At 42.3% G+C, this 20,778-nt stretch overlaps 1 protein-coding gene across 1 annotated transcript; it reads left to right on the top strand.

The window, feature by feature from the left end:
* The first annotated feature begins 4,536 nt into the window (after nucleotides 1-4,536).
* Nucleotides 4,537-7,709, top strand: LOC144503562 (C-X-C chemokine receptor type 4-like). Its single transcript, XM_078228045.1, has 2 exons — nucleotides 4,537-4,638; nucleotides 6,208-7,709. The coding sequence occupies exons 1-2, from the start codon at nucleotides 4,609-4,611 to the stop codon at nucleotides 7,276-7,278; spliced, it is 1,101 nt and encodes a 366-aa protein (XP_078084171.1). The 5' UTR covers nucleotides 4,537-4,608; the 3' UTR covers nucleotides 7,279-7,709.
* Nucleotides 7,710-20,778: the final 13,069 nt, after the last annotated feature.

The following is a 20,778-nucleotide window of genomic DNA, read 5'->3' on the forward strand; positions in this document are numbered from 1 at the left end:
CGTGGGCTTGCGGTACAGTGAAGTGCTGAGGTGGCCATCCTTGATGGAGATGTGTGTGTCCAAGAATGCAACCGATTCCGGAGAGTAGTCCATGGTGAGTCTGATGGTGGAATGGAACTTGTTGATGTCATCATATAGTTGTTTCAATGATTGTTCGCCATGAGTCTAAAGCAAGAAAATGTCATTGATATATCTAGTGTATAGCATCGGTTGAAGGTCCTATGCGGGGAAGAGGTCTTGTGAAGAGGTCCACATCATGAAAATCTTGTGGTCATAGGCCCCAGCACCAGTTTGACGATGGTGCAAAGAGAAAAAATACTAAGACTGAAAAATCTGAAATAAAAAGGCAAACTAGAATATCATAGTATCTAAAAGAGAAAACAAAGTTCTCACCCCGACCAGTACATTAAGATTAGAGAAGTTCCAGAAAGATACTTCTTCAATCTTTCAGATAATGATCAACCTGTGGTGCATTTCAGTGTCTTTTTTATAAATTTTGCCTGAAGTATAATATTAGCTTTAATCTTATTCATTTACAGGATGTGAGCATTTATTGCCCATCCCGAACTACCATCCATTTCAGAGGGCATTTGAGAGTTAACCACATTGCTGTGGCTCTGGAGCCTCATGTAGGCCAGACAAGGATGGTAGATTTCCTTCCCTGAGGCATATCGGTTTATTACAATATGACTTTTAAATTCCAGATATTTATTGAATTCAAATTTCATCATCTGCCATGGTGGGATTTGAGCCTGGGTCCCCAAATGTTGCCCTCAGTCTTCTGAGTTACTAGTCCAGTGACAATACCACTACACCACTGCCTCCTCTTTGCTATATTGAAGGTACTTCATAAATGTAAGGCATTGTAGCTGTATAATATTGACTGAGGCTTATCCTTTCAGTTGGATATTATGGTATTGTCAAATGTAAAATTAGGAAAAATAAATTTACATTGGCTTCCGACAGAGTTGCCCAAAAGAGCTAAAAGAAAAAGTTGCTTTCCTGTATTCTGTAATTTTATCAGCAACTGTTTAAAAAGTTTGATGTGGAGACAATACACATCTCTTTAACCTGTGTTGAATGCTCCCTCCACCCACATTGTCTGTACATTTAAGACCTGGCTGGCTGTAGAGATTTGCATTCTAATCAGTATTCTGTAATTTGATTTCTGTGTCTGTGCCCTGTTTGAGAACAGAGACCACTCCATCTGACGAAGGAGCATTGCTCCGAAAGCTTATGGTATTTGCTACCAAATAAACCTGTTGGACTTTAACCTGGTGTTGTGAGACTTCTTACTGTAAAAAGTTTGAGACATGTTAAAATAATTATGAAAACACTGCCTTTAAAATTTCAATTCAAACGTTTGCCCGATCGCAATCATCACTTTGGAGTGTAACAACGTACATACTTACTGGGGAGTCATAACACTTTGCAATTTATTTCGGACTGCTTTTGCTCAAGGGATAGCTCCCCCTCTACAGGCATGATTGGGTAATGACAAGATCTTGCCATGATCTGCATGGGGCACTTTCAAGTGATGTGTGTATTAACTGTGGTTGCCATTTTAGGATCAAAACATCTGCTTGACCTCTGGACAGGAGATCAACCACAAATAAGAGAAGGTTGTCAAAGAAGCTAGTGTTATTGCAGGAGATATAACCATATTATACAGGAAATTATCAAAGTAACTTATAATCACACTATTGGAAAATTGATAAATGCGATTTACAGGCAAAACAAACAATGGGGATTGCAGGCAGCTGCATTGAAAGAACAAAGTAAGGATTATAGTATTTAATAAGGTTAGTGACTACATTGTATTCAGCCAAGTTCAGCATTCAAAGATTTATTAATACATTGTCGTAAATTATGCTTTAAGGAGAATGGCAAACAATAAAAATAAAATGAAATAAAAATTTGTGAAAGAAAGTAATTATGAATAAGTGTTTTCAATGACATCCATGATTCAGTAGAAATTGAAAAATACAGCCTAAGAAACTGACAGCAGCTACCAGTAATTTAAAGTCAGTATACAGCAACGGATGTACAGAAAACTCCAATGAATGGAAGAGACTTACAAATAACATTTTTACAACATTATTTAGTCTAAAGCCAGTGACTGCTCAGCAATTGCTCTAGAGAACTGATGATTCTGAATGGATGCACTTTGAAAGATCCCGTTCGGCCACATGGTGACCTTTAGAGGCAGGAATAGAGCACAGATCCATCTAGCTCACCAGCCTACTTCTCAAAAGATTACCTTGGAGCATTTCTAATAATCCTGAATTCAATGCAAACAGTGGACTTGATTTTCTAAAACAAAACAGGGAAAGATGCTAAATATGCTTGCAGTATTTATCCACAGCAGTGTTCTATTTAATAGCTTGGAAGGAATAAAAAAAACTAAAAGGAACAATGAGAACATAATGGCATAGACTTTCCTGTCCATGGCATCACCATCATTTATGTGCAAATGCATATTATTTATATGCAACTTCAAGCAAGGAGTATGGACATGGTTATATTCAAATGACCAATAGCTACTTACCAAGCTTCTCTGCTCCATCAATGACTTTGCAAAAATGGCATCCCACAGTCTGCTTCACATTTGAAGTACAATGAATGGCATGAAGTTAATGCATTTGGGTGGTTGAGGTGAACTAAACTCTCCAGAGAAATATAAATCCTGTATGTTCCAGTCTCCGTATCTTTTAAATAACGTGATGAGTGTTAATCACTGCTAATCACTGACCATCATCCAGGACAAAGCAGCCCATTTGATTGGTGTTGCATCCACCACATTAGACATTCACTCTCTCCACCACTGACGCTCAGTAGCAGCAGTATGTACCATCTACAAAATACACTGCAGCAACTCACTAAGGCTGCTTTGACAACACCTTCCAAACCTGCAACCCGACGACCTTGAAGGATGAAGGAAGCAGGTGCACGGGATCACAACCACCTCTAAGTTCCTCTGCAGGCCACACACCTTCCTGCCTTAAAGCAGATTGACATTCCTTCACTGTTGCTAGGTCACAATCCTGTAACTCCCTCCCTAACAGCACTCTGGATGTACCTACACCACATGGTTTGCAGTGATTCAACATGGCAGCTCAACACCACCTTCTCAAGGGCAATAAATGCTGGCTTAGCCAGCAATGCCCACATCCCATGAAAGAGTAACAAAAATCAACCTCTCCTGCACTGAAAGCTACTGCATGTGTTTAGTTTATTCAGATTTTAAATCTAGTTGGAGATGTGAAAATGACCAAATTTCAAAGGAAAACATTTTGATATTTCCATTCGCTTAATCCATTCTTTCTTTCTCCCTGTGTATTTCTCTTTCTGTTCCTGGTTTGAAGTTGGACTCACCAACTCTATCTATACTTTCTTCTCGGTCCTTACACTGGTCATTTCACGACACTTTAATCTGATTAGATAGAGTTCCAAACGTGGTTTCCCTTGCTGCAGTGTTATCAACTTGTACTTTCAGCAACTTGCCATGCTCAAAAAGTGAAAATCTAAACATGTAAGGGCAACACTAAAAAGTGCAACATTATTAGCTAACGGGCTGAAGCAAACTTTGGCCCAGTTTTACTTGTTCTTGGGATGTGAGTGTTGCTGACGAGGTCACATGGATCGTCTATCCTTAGTTGCCCTGAGAAAGTGGCAGTCAGAGCACCTCTCGAAGTGTTGGTGTGTCTCTTGGATTCTAAAGTAGCAGTGATGAAGGAATGGTAGGGGATGAGGGGAAAAGATAAATAAACTTTGACAACGGGTCATCTGGACTCAAAACGTCAGCTCTTTTCTCTCCTTACAGATGCTGCCAGACCTGCTGAGATTTTCCAGCATTTTCTCTTTTGGTTTCAATTCCGGCCTCTGTCTGTATGGCGGTTGCACACTCTCCCTGTGTCTGCGTGCGTTTTCTCCGGATGCTCCAGTTTCCTCCCCCAGTCAAAAGATGTGTGGGTTAGGTTGATTGGCCATGCTAAATTGTCCCTTAGTGTCAGGGGCATAAGCAGGGTAAAAACTGGGGTTACAGGGATCGGGTCTGGGTGGGCTTGGGGTTGGTGCAGGCTCAATGGGCTGAATGGCCTCCCTCTGCACTATAGGAATTCTATGATTCTATGAATAAATGAGGGAACAGACAGTACTGGTGGAAGGGATGTTCCCTAATTTTTTCTCCCAGGGAGTCACAGTTTGAGTTTCACAGATAGCTTCAGGAAGGTCATTACTAAAGCAATTGCGACACTTTTTTCAAAATCACGTTTTCATTAAATGCACATGAAATTGAGTATTATTCTCCAATTGTATTTGTGTAACGGATGCTATTGTTGCTTTCGGTGCATCCACAACAGTTAGGTTGCGGTGCACATGTCCGTTGCTAATTGAGCTTGTTTTTGAATGAAGTATTCCAGCTACTTTTACTTCGTCAGTTGACAGTTACACTTTTGTTAGGGGTTTGGCTCTTCGCTGTGCGCACGCGCGGACCCAAGTGGGAATTTGGCTTAGTTCAAAACTTCAGCGAAGATTTTCACACTTTCAGAAGTCAGCAAGCGTTTAACTTCCGCCAGAACCAGCCAGTATTACTGGGAACAGTGCAGTATGTCTGAAACTTCAGACTTCAACGAACTGGTAAGATAAACTTCAATTACTATCAAAATGCACTTTTTTCTGGGGGGTTTTATTGTGTCTAGTTTTATTATGCCAGTAACTAAATTATGCACCAAAATTGATTTTATTTGTGTTCAATCTGTACTTACAATTGGGACTTTCTATTTACAAAATATCCTTTTTAAATATTTTTGTTAATGCATTTATATACAGTGTATATACACTGTGAGAAGTAAGAATGTATCTGTGGCTGGCCTGTGTAAAATGAGGATGATCGGATCACTTTAGCACAAGGCAATCTTAGACAATTAAAGATGCTGTGAGAAGTCAGGAAGAGTTCTGTGGGTTTTTAATATTTACAGGGCATGGTTAACCTCTCCAACGTGTGATTATTTTCATTTACTGGAATTGGTTACACCAGCATGAGATTTTGAAAAGGCAATATTGACCCAATCCTTCTGCCTTGCTTCGCCGGCTCCGTATTTTTATTTTACCGGGCGCGTTTTGTTACAATTTGCCCTTTGAAACCAGCGTGGCTCTGATTCATTCCCTTTGCACCAAAGAAATCATAGAAGACCGAAAGTTGAATATTAGGGCGTTCGACCGCATCTTTTTTTCTGTTGTTTTTAAGTTAAAAGACAGTTTCATTGATGCCTACGAATAGGTCGTTTGGCATTTCAATATTCAATTTATAGAACATGCCCACACTAACAGCTTAGATCATCTTTGCAGGTACATTTAGTAAGATGTAGAACTGGTAACTGCTTCTTTTAACACGTCTGATTAACTCAACCAACTGCCAAATATGTAGAACCGTTAGTCTAAGAATAAACAACCAAATCTCCCCCGAATGTCCTTGCACTTTGCGTATTACACATGTGCGGATAAACGCCGAAAGTGATACTTTCGAAAACGTAGGGTGAAATTGCAGTGGGCGATCTGAGTAGTGAAAACGTTTGTAAAAAGCGGGCGTCAGCTTCAAGCAGCAGAGAGCAAAATAACGTGCCATTGTGTTGATTCTTTATTTATAAACCTGTTGGACTTTAACCTAGTGTTGTGAGACTTCTTACTGTGGCCAGCCCAGTCCAACGCCGGCATCTCCACATCATGATTATTTATTGGACAGGGTGACTGCAACTTCAGTCGCTGCCCTGAGATGTGTACAGCTCGGTATCAAAACCGCTATCTAATTGTAGATATTCACTGTGATTTCGCTTCTAAACCATCGTGTTGTAACCAAACAGTTGCACACTGATCAACTCGGGACGACACTGTGTAACCCCCCCCCCCCAGTCTGTGTAATTCGGTTCCCCCTTTAAGAGGGAGCTTTGTAGGACACAGGGCTCTGTTCCCCTCGCCCGCGTATTGGTCAGAGTTTAACTTGAACAGTGCAACCCTGCCTGCCTTCCCCCGTAAGCATGTTTCAACGCCAAGTTAACGTGGATGTCACCCAGATCAGGGAAACTCGCTTCCCAATGGACCAGTTAGAGTGGCCGTTTCACTGGGCGGTTTGGGAAGAGGACTTTAGATGAATGCACCCAGTAACAGCTCTGATGTTTTGTTGACAAAGCCTCTTGTTTCTTGTTGCAGTATTATCAGCTGTCTTACGATCCGAGTTATCACAACGACACCGACGATTATAACTACACGTATCCAGAAGGGGTGGTGTGCGATGGCGAAAACGAGTACTTCAAGAGCATCTTCTTCCCCTGTGTGTACTCGGTGGTGTTTGTCCTGGGGGTGGTGGGCAATGGTCTGGTGGTGGTGATCATGGGCTATCAGGGCAGAGTCCGCACCATGACTGACAAGTACAGGCTGCATCTGTCGGTGGCGGATCTGTTGTTCGTGCTCACCCTCCCGCTCTGGTCTATCGACGCTGCCCACGGCTGGTATTTCGGAAACGCCATGTGCAAGATCGCGCACATCATCTACACGCTGAACCTGTACAGCAGCGTCCTCATCCTGGCTTTCATCAGCCTGGACCGCTACTATGCGGTGGTGCATGCGACCAACAGTGCGGGGCCGCGGAAGCTGCTGGCTGACCGCCTAGTCTATGCGGGTGTCTGGTTACCAGCCATCCTCCTGACCGTGCCCGACATGGTGTTCGCCAAAACCAGCACCCTGGGCAACGAGGTGGCCTGCGAGCGCATTTACCCGGAGCAGAGTAACCAGTCCTGGGTGATCGCTTTCCGTGTGCAGGAGATCGTGGTGGGCGTTGTGCTGCCGGGGCTGGTCATCCTGGTCTGCTACTGTATCATCATCTCCAGACTGTCCCGCTCCACCGGGCTGCAGAAGCGCAAAGCGCTGAAGATCACCATCGTCCTCATCGTCACCTTCTTCTTCTGCTGGCTGCCCTATTACATTGTCATCTCCATCGACACCGTGATGCTGATGAAGGGCAGCGCTTATTCCTGCGGGGTGGAGCAGATAGTCATCACCTCCATGGCCGTCACCGAGGCCGTGGCCTTCTTCCACTGCTGCCTCAACCCCATTCTGTACGCCTTTGTCGGGGTCAACTTCAAGACTTACACCCGCAGGGTTTTCAGCCCGTCTGAAAGCCGCTGCTCCTCTCTTAAGAAACTCAAAAGCCGGGACAGGCGGGGAGCTCACCCCTCAATCTCCACCGAGTCAGAGTCTTCTAGTCTTCAGTCAAGTTGCTAACCTGTTCCTCCCCACCCTGGACCCACTCTGTGTAAACGTTGCATTAATGGGAGGATTTTTCTTTCGTACTTTCACTACTGGCCTCCAATCTTAAAACTCTTCGTGTTTGTTTCAAGTTGCGGGTTGCTATTTATACGTTGGGTTATTTATGTGTCTGAATTTTTATCACCTTATAAATACATTTTATATTATCCTGTATCATTTGGTTGGGTAAATGGATAGTAGCTGAGTTTCCATAAGTTTATGGATCGCGTATTCCTTTGTCACTTACGATGATGTAAATAAAGCGTGTTATTGAATAATATAATTATTTTTACTTCGCATAAAGATATCAATATCACTGGATTGTGCTTGTATCAGAGTTTCCTAGAAGCGAGTGCGAGTGCACTTGTATTTCCGCAGATTATGTAAATAAATGCATTATTTCTCATATGAAACTTTATGGTGTATTTCTCTTCACAACTTCATGTCTGACAACTTGGAGCTACCTTCTCGCCAACTCCAAAATGTCAAAACATCCACCTTTCAGTTTTAAGACGCTGACAAGAGACTGGTGGGTGCTGGAGCTTTGTATTTCCCATTGTCAGAGGTTTTCCATAGAATCCCTGCAGTGCAGAAGGAGGCCATTCTGCCCATTGAATCTGCACCTGACTCTAAAGAACATTTTACCCAGTTCTCCCTCATACTATCCCTGTAACCCCACGCATTTATCTTGGCTAATCCACCTAACCTGCACATCTTTGGGTTGCAGTTGGAAACCTGAGCACCCAGAGGAAACCCACACAGACACAGGGAGAATGTGTAAACTCCACACAGACAGTCAGCCAAGGATGGAATTGAACCCTGATCCCTGGTGATGTGAGGCAGCAGTGCTAAGCACTGTGCCACCTTGTCACCAATTACTCCCATTAATGTTTAAGAATTAGGGGGAAATGCTTTTTTGACAATCATCTAATGGAAGGTCTTGATAACTTGTCCAGTAAGTATGAGAGTCCAGCAGATTCCAATTCTCTCTTCCACCTTCTTCCGTCGGGTAAAAGATACAAAAGTCTGAGGTCACGTACCAACCGACTCAAGAATAGCTTCTTCCCTGCTGCTGTCAGACATTTGAATGGACCTACCTTGCATTAAGTTGATCTTTCTCTACACCCTAGCTGTAACACTACATTCTGCACTCTCTTGTTTCCTTCTCTATGAACGGTATGCTTTGCATAGCGCACAAGAAGCAATGCTTTTCACTGTATGTTAATACATGTGACAATAATAAAGCAAATCAAATCATCACCTTGTCTGTGCAGTTAGTTGGGTTTGTTCTCATAGATGTTCGAGAGAGATCTGTCTTCTCTCTCAGGTGGAAGTTTACACTAACCTAAGAGAAAAGATAGGTCTCAAACATGTAAGAACAAACCAAACTATACAGATATGATGATAGTGGAATCTGCTAAACTCTCATACCCTCTGGAAAGGATCCCATGACACTATTATAAAAAAGAGCAGGGTAGCTTCCTCCAATGTCCTGGTCAATATCTATCCCTCAATCAACATCACGGAACAGCAGATTGGTCATTATCACATTGCTATTTGTAGGAACTTGGCAATTCGACTGTGAGCTTTCCTACAACAAAAATATTTCATTGGCTGTGAAGTGCTTCTGAGGACATGAAAGAACACAACACATCTTTATTTTCTTTCTTTCTAGTTTCATTCAACAATAAACTGGTTTCACAGCTGAGCACAAATTTTAGTGGTCAATGAATAACTTTTGTAGTCTTAATAACTTGGTCATTACCTGAGGAATTTGCATAAAAAGGTTTCCCCCAATATAATTAACCAGAAAAATTTGCAAATGTTCCATAAATTGCAAGCAAAATGACAATTAGAGCAAAAAGACAATTAAATGTAATATCCAGGGGCAATAGACAGCTAGATTAATGGTGCTTTACTGTAAGTATATTGGGGGGCTAGCAGATTGAAATTATCCTGCTCACTCCATGTCAATCTATGGCTAGCAAATTTAAGTACTAATCACCTGAATCCAAATGTTGCTTGACTGGTAACATTAATGACCTATAAGGAAGTTGGTTCTTCCATAAATATGAACCTTTCCAAAGAAACAATCTCAAAAAGTCAAATGGCCCACAGAGTAACTTTGTTTCACACCATTGGAAATATGTTACAGCAAGTACAAAAGGAGGCAGAACACAAGTAGCTCCTGTGGGTGGTGGCACACCTAAATGCTCTTTGAACAACTTCACTCTTGAGCTACAGAGCTCAGTTTGTCTTGATATGAAGTCAAAATCACTTTGCACCAAAGTAAAACCAGTCGTCACTTCTTTCCAGAGACTGGCATGTTATGCAAGCTGGTAGATTTCGAAATGATATAGATGGTGACATTTCCTGGAGAAACCTACAGTCCACTGTTTTTATCACAATATCTGACAATTCGACTTTGTTTTCCATCTTTCTCATGGCCTGCCTTACTCTACCAAGAAGTTTTGGTCATTTGAACTGACTTATTAGAGCTTATCTGTGCTGCTTGATTGTACCCAGAGAAAACTAATTTAGGCATTTACTGCATTTGGTTAAAGATTTTTAGCAGTTCAAAGTAATTACACTTTTCCTCAGAACACAAAGATAAATCATACTATTTAGCCAAGAAAGTTAAATCGATTAACTCTGTTAAGATTGAGAGGAAGATTATAAAATAACAATGGAACACGGTGATTAAATATTCCCAATAACACTATGATCTGCTTCTGCGGGGACAGTGGAACACCAGGGTGATAACAAGAGTTTGAGCCTGTGCAGCAAAACTACTACAGCAAATTTTACTTAAAAATACAAAAACATTGCAACATGGAAACAGGACCTTTGACATAATCAGTTGGTTTATGCTTCACATGAGCAATATTCCTAATCCCATGTGCCCTCTCTGCTTCCATATCCCTGTTTATCTTTTCCTTCAAACAGCTACCTCACCTTTTCTTAAATGTTTACACTGCCTTTGCTTAAATAATTAAATCTGATGCCCATAGCACTCTTACCGCGGAGTCACAAAGCCCCAGGTACGAAGCATGGAATAAAACTCCAGTGCAATACTGAGGGAGCACTGCACTATTGAAGGTGCCATCCGGACCATCTTTCAGACAAAACGTTAAGCTAAGGTTCCTTCTGTCTGCTTGGGTAATAGATCCCAAGACACTATTTCAAAGAAGAGCAATGGAGTTACCACAGTGTCACTCTGGTCAATATTTATCCTTCAGCTGACCTTCTGGTTAACATTTATCCCTCAATCAACATCACGGAAACAGATTATTTGGTTGTTATCACATTACCATTTGTGGGAGATTGCTATCACATACTGTTTGCTGTGTTTCCTACATTACAATAGTGGCTACACTACAAAATTACTTGATTAGCTATGAAGCGCTTTGAGGTGTCCAGTGGTTGCGAAAAGCTCTACACAAATGTAAAGGTGGGACTTTCTGGTCCTTCCCACTGGTGGGATCTTCCAGTCCCGCCAAAGTAAACAGGGATTTAAAGGGATCCACACACCACTGGATAATCCACTATGATGGGGCTGGAAAGTCGTGGCGCATGTCTTCTTTTGCATCCCAGAGCCTTACATTCTTCCATGCAAAACAAATTCTGCTGCTCTCTGTCCTAAATATTTACCATTTAATTTTACATTTACATCCTCTTGTTCAAGACCCCTAACTCATTGGGAACAATGGAGTGGATCTTGACTTTGTGTAACAGTGTAAACAGGTGATAGTGGGTTCACTGCAAAGAACAAAGAACAGTACAGCACAGGAAACAGGCCCTTCGGCCCTCCAAGCCTGTGCTGCTCCTTGGTCCAACTAGACCAATCGTTTGTATCCCTCCATTCCCAGGCTGCTCATGTGACTATCCAGGTAAGTCTTAAACTATATCAGCGTGCCTGCCTCCACCACCCTACTTGGCAGCGCATTCCAGGCCCCCACCACCCTCTGTGTAAAAAACATCCCTCTAATATCTGAGTTATACTTCGCCCCTCTCACCTTGAACCCGTGACCCCTCGTGAACGTCACTTCTGATCTGGGAAAAAGCTTCCCACCGTTCACCCTATCTATCCCCTTCATAATCTTGTACACCTCGATTAGATCTCCCCTCATTCTCCGTCTTTCTAGGGAGAACAACCCCAGTTTACCCAATCTCTCCTCATCCCTCCATACCAGGCAACATCCTGGTAAACCTTCTCTGCACTCTCCCTAACGCCGCCACGTCCTTCTGGTAGTGAGGCGACCAGAACTGGACGCAGTACTCCAAATGTGGCCCAACCAGCGTTCTATACAGCTGCATCATCAGACTCCAGCTTTTATATTCTATACCCCGTCCTATAAAGGCAAGCATACCATATGCCTTCTTCACCACCTTCTCCACCTGTGTTGCCACCTTCAAGGATTTGTGGACTTGCACACCTAGGTCCCTCTGTGTTTCTATACTCCTGATGACTCTGCCATTTATTGTATAACTCCTCCCTACATTATTTCTTCCATAATGCATCACTTCGCATTTATCCGGATTAAACTCCATCTGCCACCTCTCTGCCCAATTTTCCAGCCTATCTATATCCTGCTGTATTGCCCGACAATGCTCTTCGATATCCGCAAGTCCAGCCATCTTCGTGTCATCCACAAACTTGCTGATTACACCAGTTACACCTTCTTCCAAATCATTTATATATATCACAAATAGCAGAGGTCCCAGTACAGAGCCCTGCGGAACACCACTGGTCACAGACCTCCAGCCGGAAAAAGACCCTTCAACCACTACCCTCTGTCTCCTATGGCCAAGCCAGTTCTCCACCCATCTAGCCACTCCTCCTTGTATCCCATGAGCCTTAACCTTCTTAACCAACCTGCCATGTGGGACTTTGTCAAATGCCTTACTGAATTCCATATAGACGACATCCACTGCCCTTCCTTCATCAACCGTTTTTGTCACTTCCTCAAAAAACTCCACCAAATTTGTAAGGCACGACCTCCCTCTTACAAAACCATGCTGTCTGTCACTAATGAGATTGTTCCGTTCTAAATGCACATACATCCTGTCTCTAAGAATCCTCTCCAACAACTTCCCTACCACGGACATCAAGCTCACCGACCTATAATTTCCTGGGTTATCCCTGCTACCCTTCTTAAACAACGGGACCACATTCGCTATCCTCCAATCCTCAGGGACCTCACCTGTGTCCAAAGAAGCGACAAAGATTTCCGTCAGAGGCCCAGCAATTTCATCTCTCGTCTCCCTGAGCAGTCGAGGATAGATGCCATCAGGCCCTGGGGCTTTGTCAGTTTTAATGTTCCCTAAAAAACCTAACACTTCCTCTCCTGTAATGGAGATTTTTTCTAACGGGTCAACACCTCCCTCCAAGACCCTCCCGGTTAACACGCCCCTCTCCTTCGTGAATACCGATGCAAAGTATTCATTTAGGATCTCCCCTATTCCCTTGGGTTCTAAGCATAATTCCCCTCCTTTGTCCCTGAGAGGTCCGATTTTCTCCCTGACAACTCTTTTGTTCCTAACGTATGAATAGAATGCCTTAGGATTCTCCTTAATCCTGCCTGCCAAGAACATCTCGTGACCTCTTTTTGCCCTTCTAACTCCCCGTTTGAGTTCTTTCCTACTCTCTCTGTATTCCTCCAGAGTTCCATCTGTTTTCTGTTGCCTGGACTTAACGTACGCCTCCCTTTTCATTTTAATCAGATCCTCAATTTCCCTGCTTATCCACAGCTCTCGAATCCTACCTTTAATATCTTTCCTTTTTACAGGCACATGCCTATCCTGCAGCCTTATCAATAGTTCCTTAAAAGACTCCCACATGCCAGACGCGGACTTACCCTCGAACATCCTCTCCCAGTCAACATCCACCAATTCCTGCCTAATCCGGCTATAGTTAGCCTTCCCCCAATTTAGCACCCTGCCCGTAGGACAGCACTCATCCTTGTCCATTACTATCCTAAAGTTAACAGAGTTGTGGTCACTATTTGCCACATGTTGCCCTACCGAAACTTTGACGACCTGACCGGGCTCATTTCCCAGAACTAGGTCCAGTATAGCCCCCTCTCTAGTCGGGCTATCTACATACTGTTCCAAAGAACCTTCCAGTACGCATTTTACAAATTCCTGGATTCTCGTTCACTCCTACAGAACCGCCTGTCCGTGCCTCTAACCATTGCGTCCCCCACAACTATCGCTCTCCTGCAGTTTCACATCTTCTTGATTTTTATTTCCATGAAAAGAAAACAAACATCCGATTTCACGCTATCGCATAAAATCATCAAGCCTGTCCTTTCTACTCTGCCTCATCCCTTCAAAATTTTAAGCACCTCAGTCAAATAGCCCTTTAGTCTTTTCTAACAACCGCCCAATTTTTTGAGTTTTTCCTTGTATTTGCGTTTCCTTTCAGACAGCATCCTCGTAAACCTGTATCATGTCCTCTCTATTTGTTCAACATTGTCCCCATATTGTGGAACTTAATAGATAATAATAGATAGATAAGTCGCCGGGTCCGGATGGGATATACCCCAGGTTACTGTGAGAGGCGAGGGAAGAGATTACAGAGCCTCTGGCGATGATCTTTGCATCGTCGATGGAGACAGGAGAGGTGCCAGAGGATTGGAGGATTGCGGATGTGGTTCCTATTTTCAAGAAGGGGAATAGGGATAGCCCAGGAAATTAACGACCGGTGAGTCTAACCTCCGTGGTTGGTAAGCTGATGGAGAAGATCCTGAGGGACAAGATTTATGAGCATTTAGAGAGGTTTAGTATGCTCAAGAATACTCAGCATGGCTTTGTCAAAGGCAGATCGTGCCTTACGAGCCTGGTGGAGTTCTTCAAAAATGCGACTAAACACATTGACGAAGGGAAAGCGGTAGATGTGGTTTATATGGATTTTAGCAAGGCGTTCGATAAGGTCCCCCATGCAAGGCTTCTAGAAAAAGTGAGAGGGCATGGGATCCAAGGGGCTGCTGCCCTGTGGATCCAGAACTGGCTTGCCCAAAGGAAGAAGTTTAACAACACCAGGTTAAAGTCCAACAGATTTATTTGGTAGCAAAAGCCACACAAGCTTTCGGAGCTCCAAGCCCCTTCTTCAGGTGAGTGGGAATTCTGTTCACAAACAGGGCATATAAAGACACAGACTCAATTTACATGAATAATGGTTGGAATGCGAATACTTACAGCTAATCAAGTCTTTAAGATACAAACAATGTGAGTGGAGAGAGCATCAAGACAGGCTAAAAAGATGTGTATTGTCTCCAGACAAGACAGCCAGTTAAACTTGTTGAAGTTGAACAACAGAAGTTCTTAAACTTCTTACTGTGTTTACCCCAGTCCAACGCCAGCATCTCCACATCATGATTGCCCAAAGGAGGCAGAGAGTGGGTATAGATGGTCTTTTTCTAAATGGAGGTCGGTCACCAGTGGTGTGCCCCAGGGATCTGTTCTGGGTCCCTTGCTGTTTGTCATTTTCATAAATGACCTGGATGAGGAAGTGGAGGGATGGGTTGGTAAGTTTGTCGATGACACGAAGGTTGGTGGGGTTGTGGATAGTCTGGAGGGATGTCAGAAGTTACAGAGGGACATAGATAGGATGCAAGACTGGGCGGAGAAGTGGCAGATGGACTTCAACCCAGATAAATGCATAGTGGTCCATTTTGGCAGGTCAAATGGGATGAAGGAGTACAATATTAAGGGAAAGACTCTTAGTACTGTAGAGGATCAGAAGGACCTTGGGGTCCGGGTCCATAGGACTCTAAAATCAGCCCCGCAGGTGGAGGAGGTAGTTAAAAAGGCGTATGGTGTGCTGGCCTTTATCAATCGAGGGATTGAGTTTAGGAGTCCGGGGATAAAGATGCAGCTATATAAGACCCTTGTCAGACCCCACTTGGAGTACTGTGCTCAGTTCTGGTCACCTCATTACAGGAAGGATGTGGAAAAGATTGAAAGGGTGCAGAGGAGATTTACAAGGATGTTGCCTGGATTGAGGATAGGCTGAGGGAGCTCGGTCTTTTCTCCTTGGAGAGACGTAGGATGAGAGGAGACCTAATAGAGGTATATAAGATGTTGAGAGGCATAGATCGGGTGGACTCTCAGAGGCTTTTTCCCAGGGTGGAAATGGCTGCTACGAGAGGACACAGGTTTAAGGTGCTAGGGGGTAGGTACAGGGGAAATGTTAGGGGGAAGTTTTTCACACAGAGGGTGGTGGGCGAGTGGAATCAGCTGCCGTCAGTGGTGGTGGAGGCAAACTCAATAGGGTCTTTTAAGAGACTCCTGGATGAGTACATGGGACTTAATAGGATGGAGGGTTATAGGTAGGCCTAAAAGGTAGGGATATGTTCGGCACAACTTGTGGGGCCGAAGGGCCTGTTTTGTGCTGTAGTTTTTCTATGTTTCTATGTTAATACTGCACACACTATTCCAAATGTGGTCTTACTAAAATTATAAATACCTTCACCACACTTTTACCATACTTGTTTCTGTAAGACCCAGTATCCATTTGCATTTTTTGTGTCTTTATCAAATTAATGTGCTATTTTTAATGGGTTGCGACCTAAAGCCCCAAATCCCTTTGCTCTACCTTATCGCTCAGTTTTTTGTCCATTCAACATCTATCCTTTTTGCCAAAACATACACCTTAAATTTACTGCTATTGAATTCCATCTACACTTACTTTTTTCATTCCATCATCATATCAATAGTCCTTTGCAATTTAAGTTGCCTATTTTAGCATTGCCTGCAAATGTGGATACCATCTCTGCTAAACCCAAACCCTCATTGCTGTTAACAGAACCAATTACAAGATCTGAAGCCAATGCAGCATGGCTAACAACCTCTAGGCATTCCGAGTAACTGTTTTTAACTCCCAACCTCTGTTTCCTCCAAATTTTAATTCAAGCTTCCACCTTTTCTATTCTACACATCTTAGCATCCAATATTTTCTGTGTCATCCCAGTCTGATCCAAACAGAGAAATGTCAGAAGCATAGTTGAAATTATAAATGCTGTGCCCCATGGAATGACAGAAACATTTAATGACACAGATGAGATCCTCATCCCCCAGCCACGTTCCCTTCAGAAGTACCTGGTGAAGGAGATGTGGGAGAAAATCATGGAATGGGTCAGTGATTTCCCCTACTGAGAAATGAACACATGAATGAAATCAGGGAAGAATACATACAAGTTTGAAAGAATCTACTCAACTAAACTAACAATACTTTTCCCCATTAGGGAGTAAATTTGTGATTTAGCACTAATGGCACAGGGCACAAATATGGAATTTGGGCATGGCGAATAGTGCAATTAATTAACACTGTAAAATTTTCCATCCATTCTGCTGACACACATCCAAAATTCCAATATGCACTCCTGTAATACAAAGCTCACTACTCTGCCACTTTTTTCAAGAAAGATCTTTCATTTTCGCTAAAGCAAAAGATGCAACTATTCCTGAGATTGATTTACAATCCTATCACATAGTTATATTAGATTCTAATGTCAGTAAAGTAATGTTTATTTATTAGTCACAACTAGGCTTACATTAATGCTGCAATGAAGTTACTGTGAAAATCCCCCAGTCGCCACACTCCGGCGCCTGTTTGGGTACACTGAGGGAGAATTTAGCATGGCCAATGCACCTAACTGGCATGATTTTCGGATTGTGGGAGAAAACCGGAGCACCCGGAGGAAACCCACGCAGACACAGGGAGAACGTGTAGACTCCGCACAGACAGTGACCCAAGCCAGGAATCAAACCCATGTCCCTGGCGCTTTGAGGCAGCAGTGCCACACCTGGGATTTGACACAATTATCTTCAATTTAATCTGTGATTGATTCAATAGTCAAAATCTATGCATTTAACATAAATAAGACTTCCATGTTATTTATGGGATGTCAGTTATTGATAACGCTTTCACTTTGACGCCCTTGTTATAGTTCCTGGTCACGGTATGTGCAGAGTTCCATTTACTTTTTATCAGTAATGTCTCTTTTAACTCTCAATATTTAATAGTATCTTTAAAATATTACAACCAGATGAGGAGAGCTAGCAAGGTTCCCCCTTTTCCTAATCTTTGTTAGACTACAACAGGTTTTGTTTTGTTAAAAAGAATGTGATAGCCAAATCGAAGAGTGTTTAACCATTTACATGCTGTGACCATAAAGGACACAAACAAACAGGTGACTTGATTTTTTTTAAAAAGAAAGAGAATAGCATTTATTGTTCTTAACCCAGCCTAAGGAAAATAATAAAAACCCTTCAACTCACTCACACAAGCACACACTCACCCACACATATGCGAGCGTGTAAGGATAGATTCGGCAATTCAAATTTCAGTAAAGTTGTAAGGTATACAGCTCTTGAAGGTTAGTCACTTGGCTGATTTCAGATTGAACTTGATGGTCCGTCTGGATTGGGTGTTGAGGCAGTTTAAAGATGTAGATGGATAATTTATTTGTTCTTCTCAAGGCAGAAGCTGTTAGGTTGAGTTCATTAGAAAGATCTCTGCTTGTGGCCCGTTGATAGTCAAAATCAGCAGATAGGATTTAAAACTTGAAAGTTGAATGGAAAAGGAGAAACAAAGAGAGGGAACTTCATCAGCATCTCATTTGCTGTGCTCTGGTCTTCAGAGAAGACATGTGCTTAAGTACACAAAGCATTAGTTGGCTTGTCACATGACCCTCTCTCCAATTGCACAGTGACCCCCAATATGGATTTCAGTTGCCTGCCTTACATGATTAGATTACATCTGGGTACATTCCTTTCATAGATAGAGCCCCACTGTCCAAATGGTTATGTCTAACAGTTCACCCCAGCCAGATGAGTATCCAAGTGATTATCTGGTTGCTTTGTTAATGGGGTAGGAGATGATCCCAATTCCTATTCTTTCAAGACAATTGTTAATGCTCGACTTTGCAGACAGGCTGTTTTCATTTCAATTGCTTTGGAATGTAAAAGGTACAGTAATGCAAATGTTCAGTCAACTTTGTCTGTGATTTTAAGTAATTGAAATGTGGCTTCAGTCTTCAAAAACAAGTCAGAAGTTTCTAGCCAGTAAATTCATAAAGTTATTTTTATAAGACATGGCTTCATGACAAAAGTATTATATCTGTATTTCTTCAGGACTGAACCTAATGCTTGACTACTGCAAGCAGATCTAAATGTGCTGAGGGATTGAGCTCTTGATACAAATTATGTTTAAGAGCAATGTTATGCATGTGGCAAAGGCGAATGTTGAACATATATACACACTTCAGGGAAAATAATAAAAGCTAGCAGAGAAAGGAAGAGTACATAGCTCTCTAAAGGTTAATAACCAATAACATGATTCAATAGCTTAGAGCAAATAGAGTGTGATGACGTATTTACAAGACAATGCACTATAAAACAAAGTATACGATTTTGTCCTTGTACAATACATTGCTTCGGCTTTAGCAAGTTGTGTGTAGCTTGCTCTCTTCAGGTGGTAAATAGTATTAATGCTTTGGAATTTGGAAAGGGTACAGAGAAGGGTCACAAAACATCTCCGTTACCAGGATAGGTTAAAAGCACTTCAGAGAGACAGACTTGGGTGTAATTTTGGTAAAGATTTATAAATAGTGAAGCAATTCCGTTGTCTTTCTTTAGACAACTTGTTATAACCGAGGAGATTAAGAAATCTCAATCTAAAATTATGTTAGATGTCAGGAGGTGGTTCTTTGTTCTAAAAACAGTGGCCCTGTGAAACAGGTTCTCGGTGCATGCAGTGAATGCTGATTCACTGAATTTTTAGAACAAAGAACCACCTCCTAGCTCTAATTAGCTTTGCCCTTTTGGTGGATCATCTCGTATAAGAGGTAAATATCATATCACATTAATTAGGGTGAGAGTGGTTCCCAGGACTAACTTCAATCATCCAACAAGGGCAGAGAGGAATATTCCAGTTTTCTTTTCCAATTTTGCACCCTTAGAAACTCCCAATACCACTTTACCCATTGTCAGCAAGTTCCTGTTTTTAATGCTCTTGTGTTAAAGCACTTCCTGCTTCATAAACTGAATGGACAAACTAAATGTGGGCTGGGCTCACAAGTTCCTAATTTCGTGCAATTCAGTGAGTTTGTAGACTTAACCATTAGTCTTTATGGACACAAAAATAACTCATAAAAATTGAGTAGTTTATTGCAAAGCTTCAAAAGAGAAAGATTTTTTACCTCAGTAATCAACATCATAAACAACAATATAATATCCATAAACAATTACTGGCTGTCTTTATTAACCATAAAAATAAATCACAAAAAAAGGTTTGCACATGTTCAGAGATGTTATTTATTCTGTTAGGAGGTTGTAACATAATTGTTAATACGTTGGTATCAATGTTATAATGTGGAGATGCCAGCGTTGGACTGGGGTAAACACAGTAAGAAGCTTAACAACACCAGGTTAAAGTCCAACAGGTTTATTTGGTAGCAAAAGCCACTGGCTTTTGCTACCAAATAAACCTGTTGGACTTTAACCTGGTGTTATCAATGTTATATCCATGTGAGATCAAGAAATAACTGAAGACACTGGATTCTATAAAGGCTATGGGCTCTGACAAAATCAGCTTACGCTCTAGAAAGAGCCACATCCCCAGCCAAGTTCTCCCAGTACAGCTACAACACTGGTATTTACTGTCAATGTGGAAAATCCCTCAGGTATGTCCTTGCCAAAAAATCAGGACGCCCAAACCAGCCAATCACCACCCCATCAATATACTCTACCATCAGCCCAGCAGCAAAGAGATGGAAGATGTCGTCGATGGTGCTATCAAGTGGCACTTTCTCAGCAATGACCTGCTCACTGATGCTCAGTTTGGGCTCCACTGGGCCCACTCAGTTCCTGACCTCATTACAGGCTTGGTCCGAACTTGGAAAGAAGAGTTGAACTCCGGAGGTGATGTGAGAGTGGCTAGCCTTGACATCAAGAGAGCATTTGACCTAGTGTGGCATCATGGAGCCCTAGCAAAATTGGCAGTGGGTACCAGGGAGAAAACTCTTTACTGGTTGAAGTCATACCCAGCACAAAGGAAGGTGGTTCTGGTCGTTGGCAGTCAATAGTCTCAGTCCCAGGACATCACTGCATGAGTTCCTGAGTGTACTGTCCTAGGCTCAATCATCTTCAGCTGCTTTACCAATGACCTTTCCTCCATCATAAGGTCAGAAGTGGGGATGTTCACTGATTGCACAATGTTCAGCACCATTCACGACTCCTCACATATTGAAGAACACACAGCAAGACCTGGACAACATTCAGGCTTGAGCTGATAAGATGGCAAGTAACATTTGCACCAAATAAGTTACAAGCAATGACCATCTCCAAAACCTTCTCAATGAGCAATTAGGGATAAGCAACAAATGCTGCCTAGCTAGCGATACCCAAATCCTGTGAAAGAATAATTTAAAAATTAATGTCATTCAGAATTCATTTGAAATCAAACTTTGA

Source organism: Mustelus asterias, chromosome 14 (genome assembly GCF_964213995.1).
Source record: "Mustelus asterias chromosome 14, sMusAst1.hap1.1, whole genome shotgun sequence".
NCBI classification, from domain to species: Eukaryota; Metazoa; Chordata; class Chondrichthyes; order Carcharhiniformes; family Triakidae; genus Mustelus; species Mustelus asterias.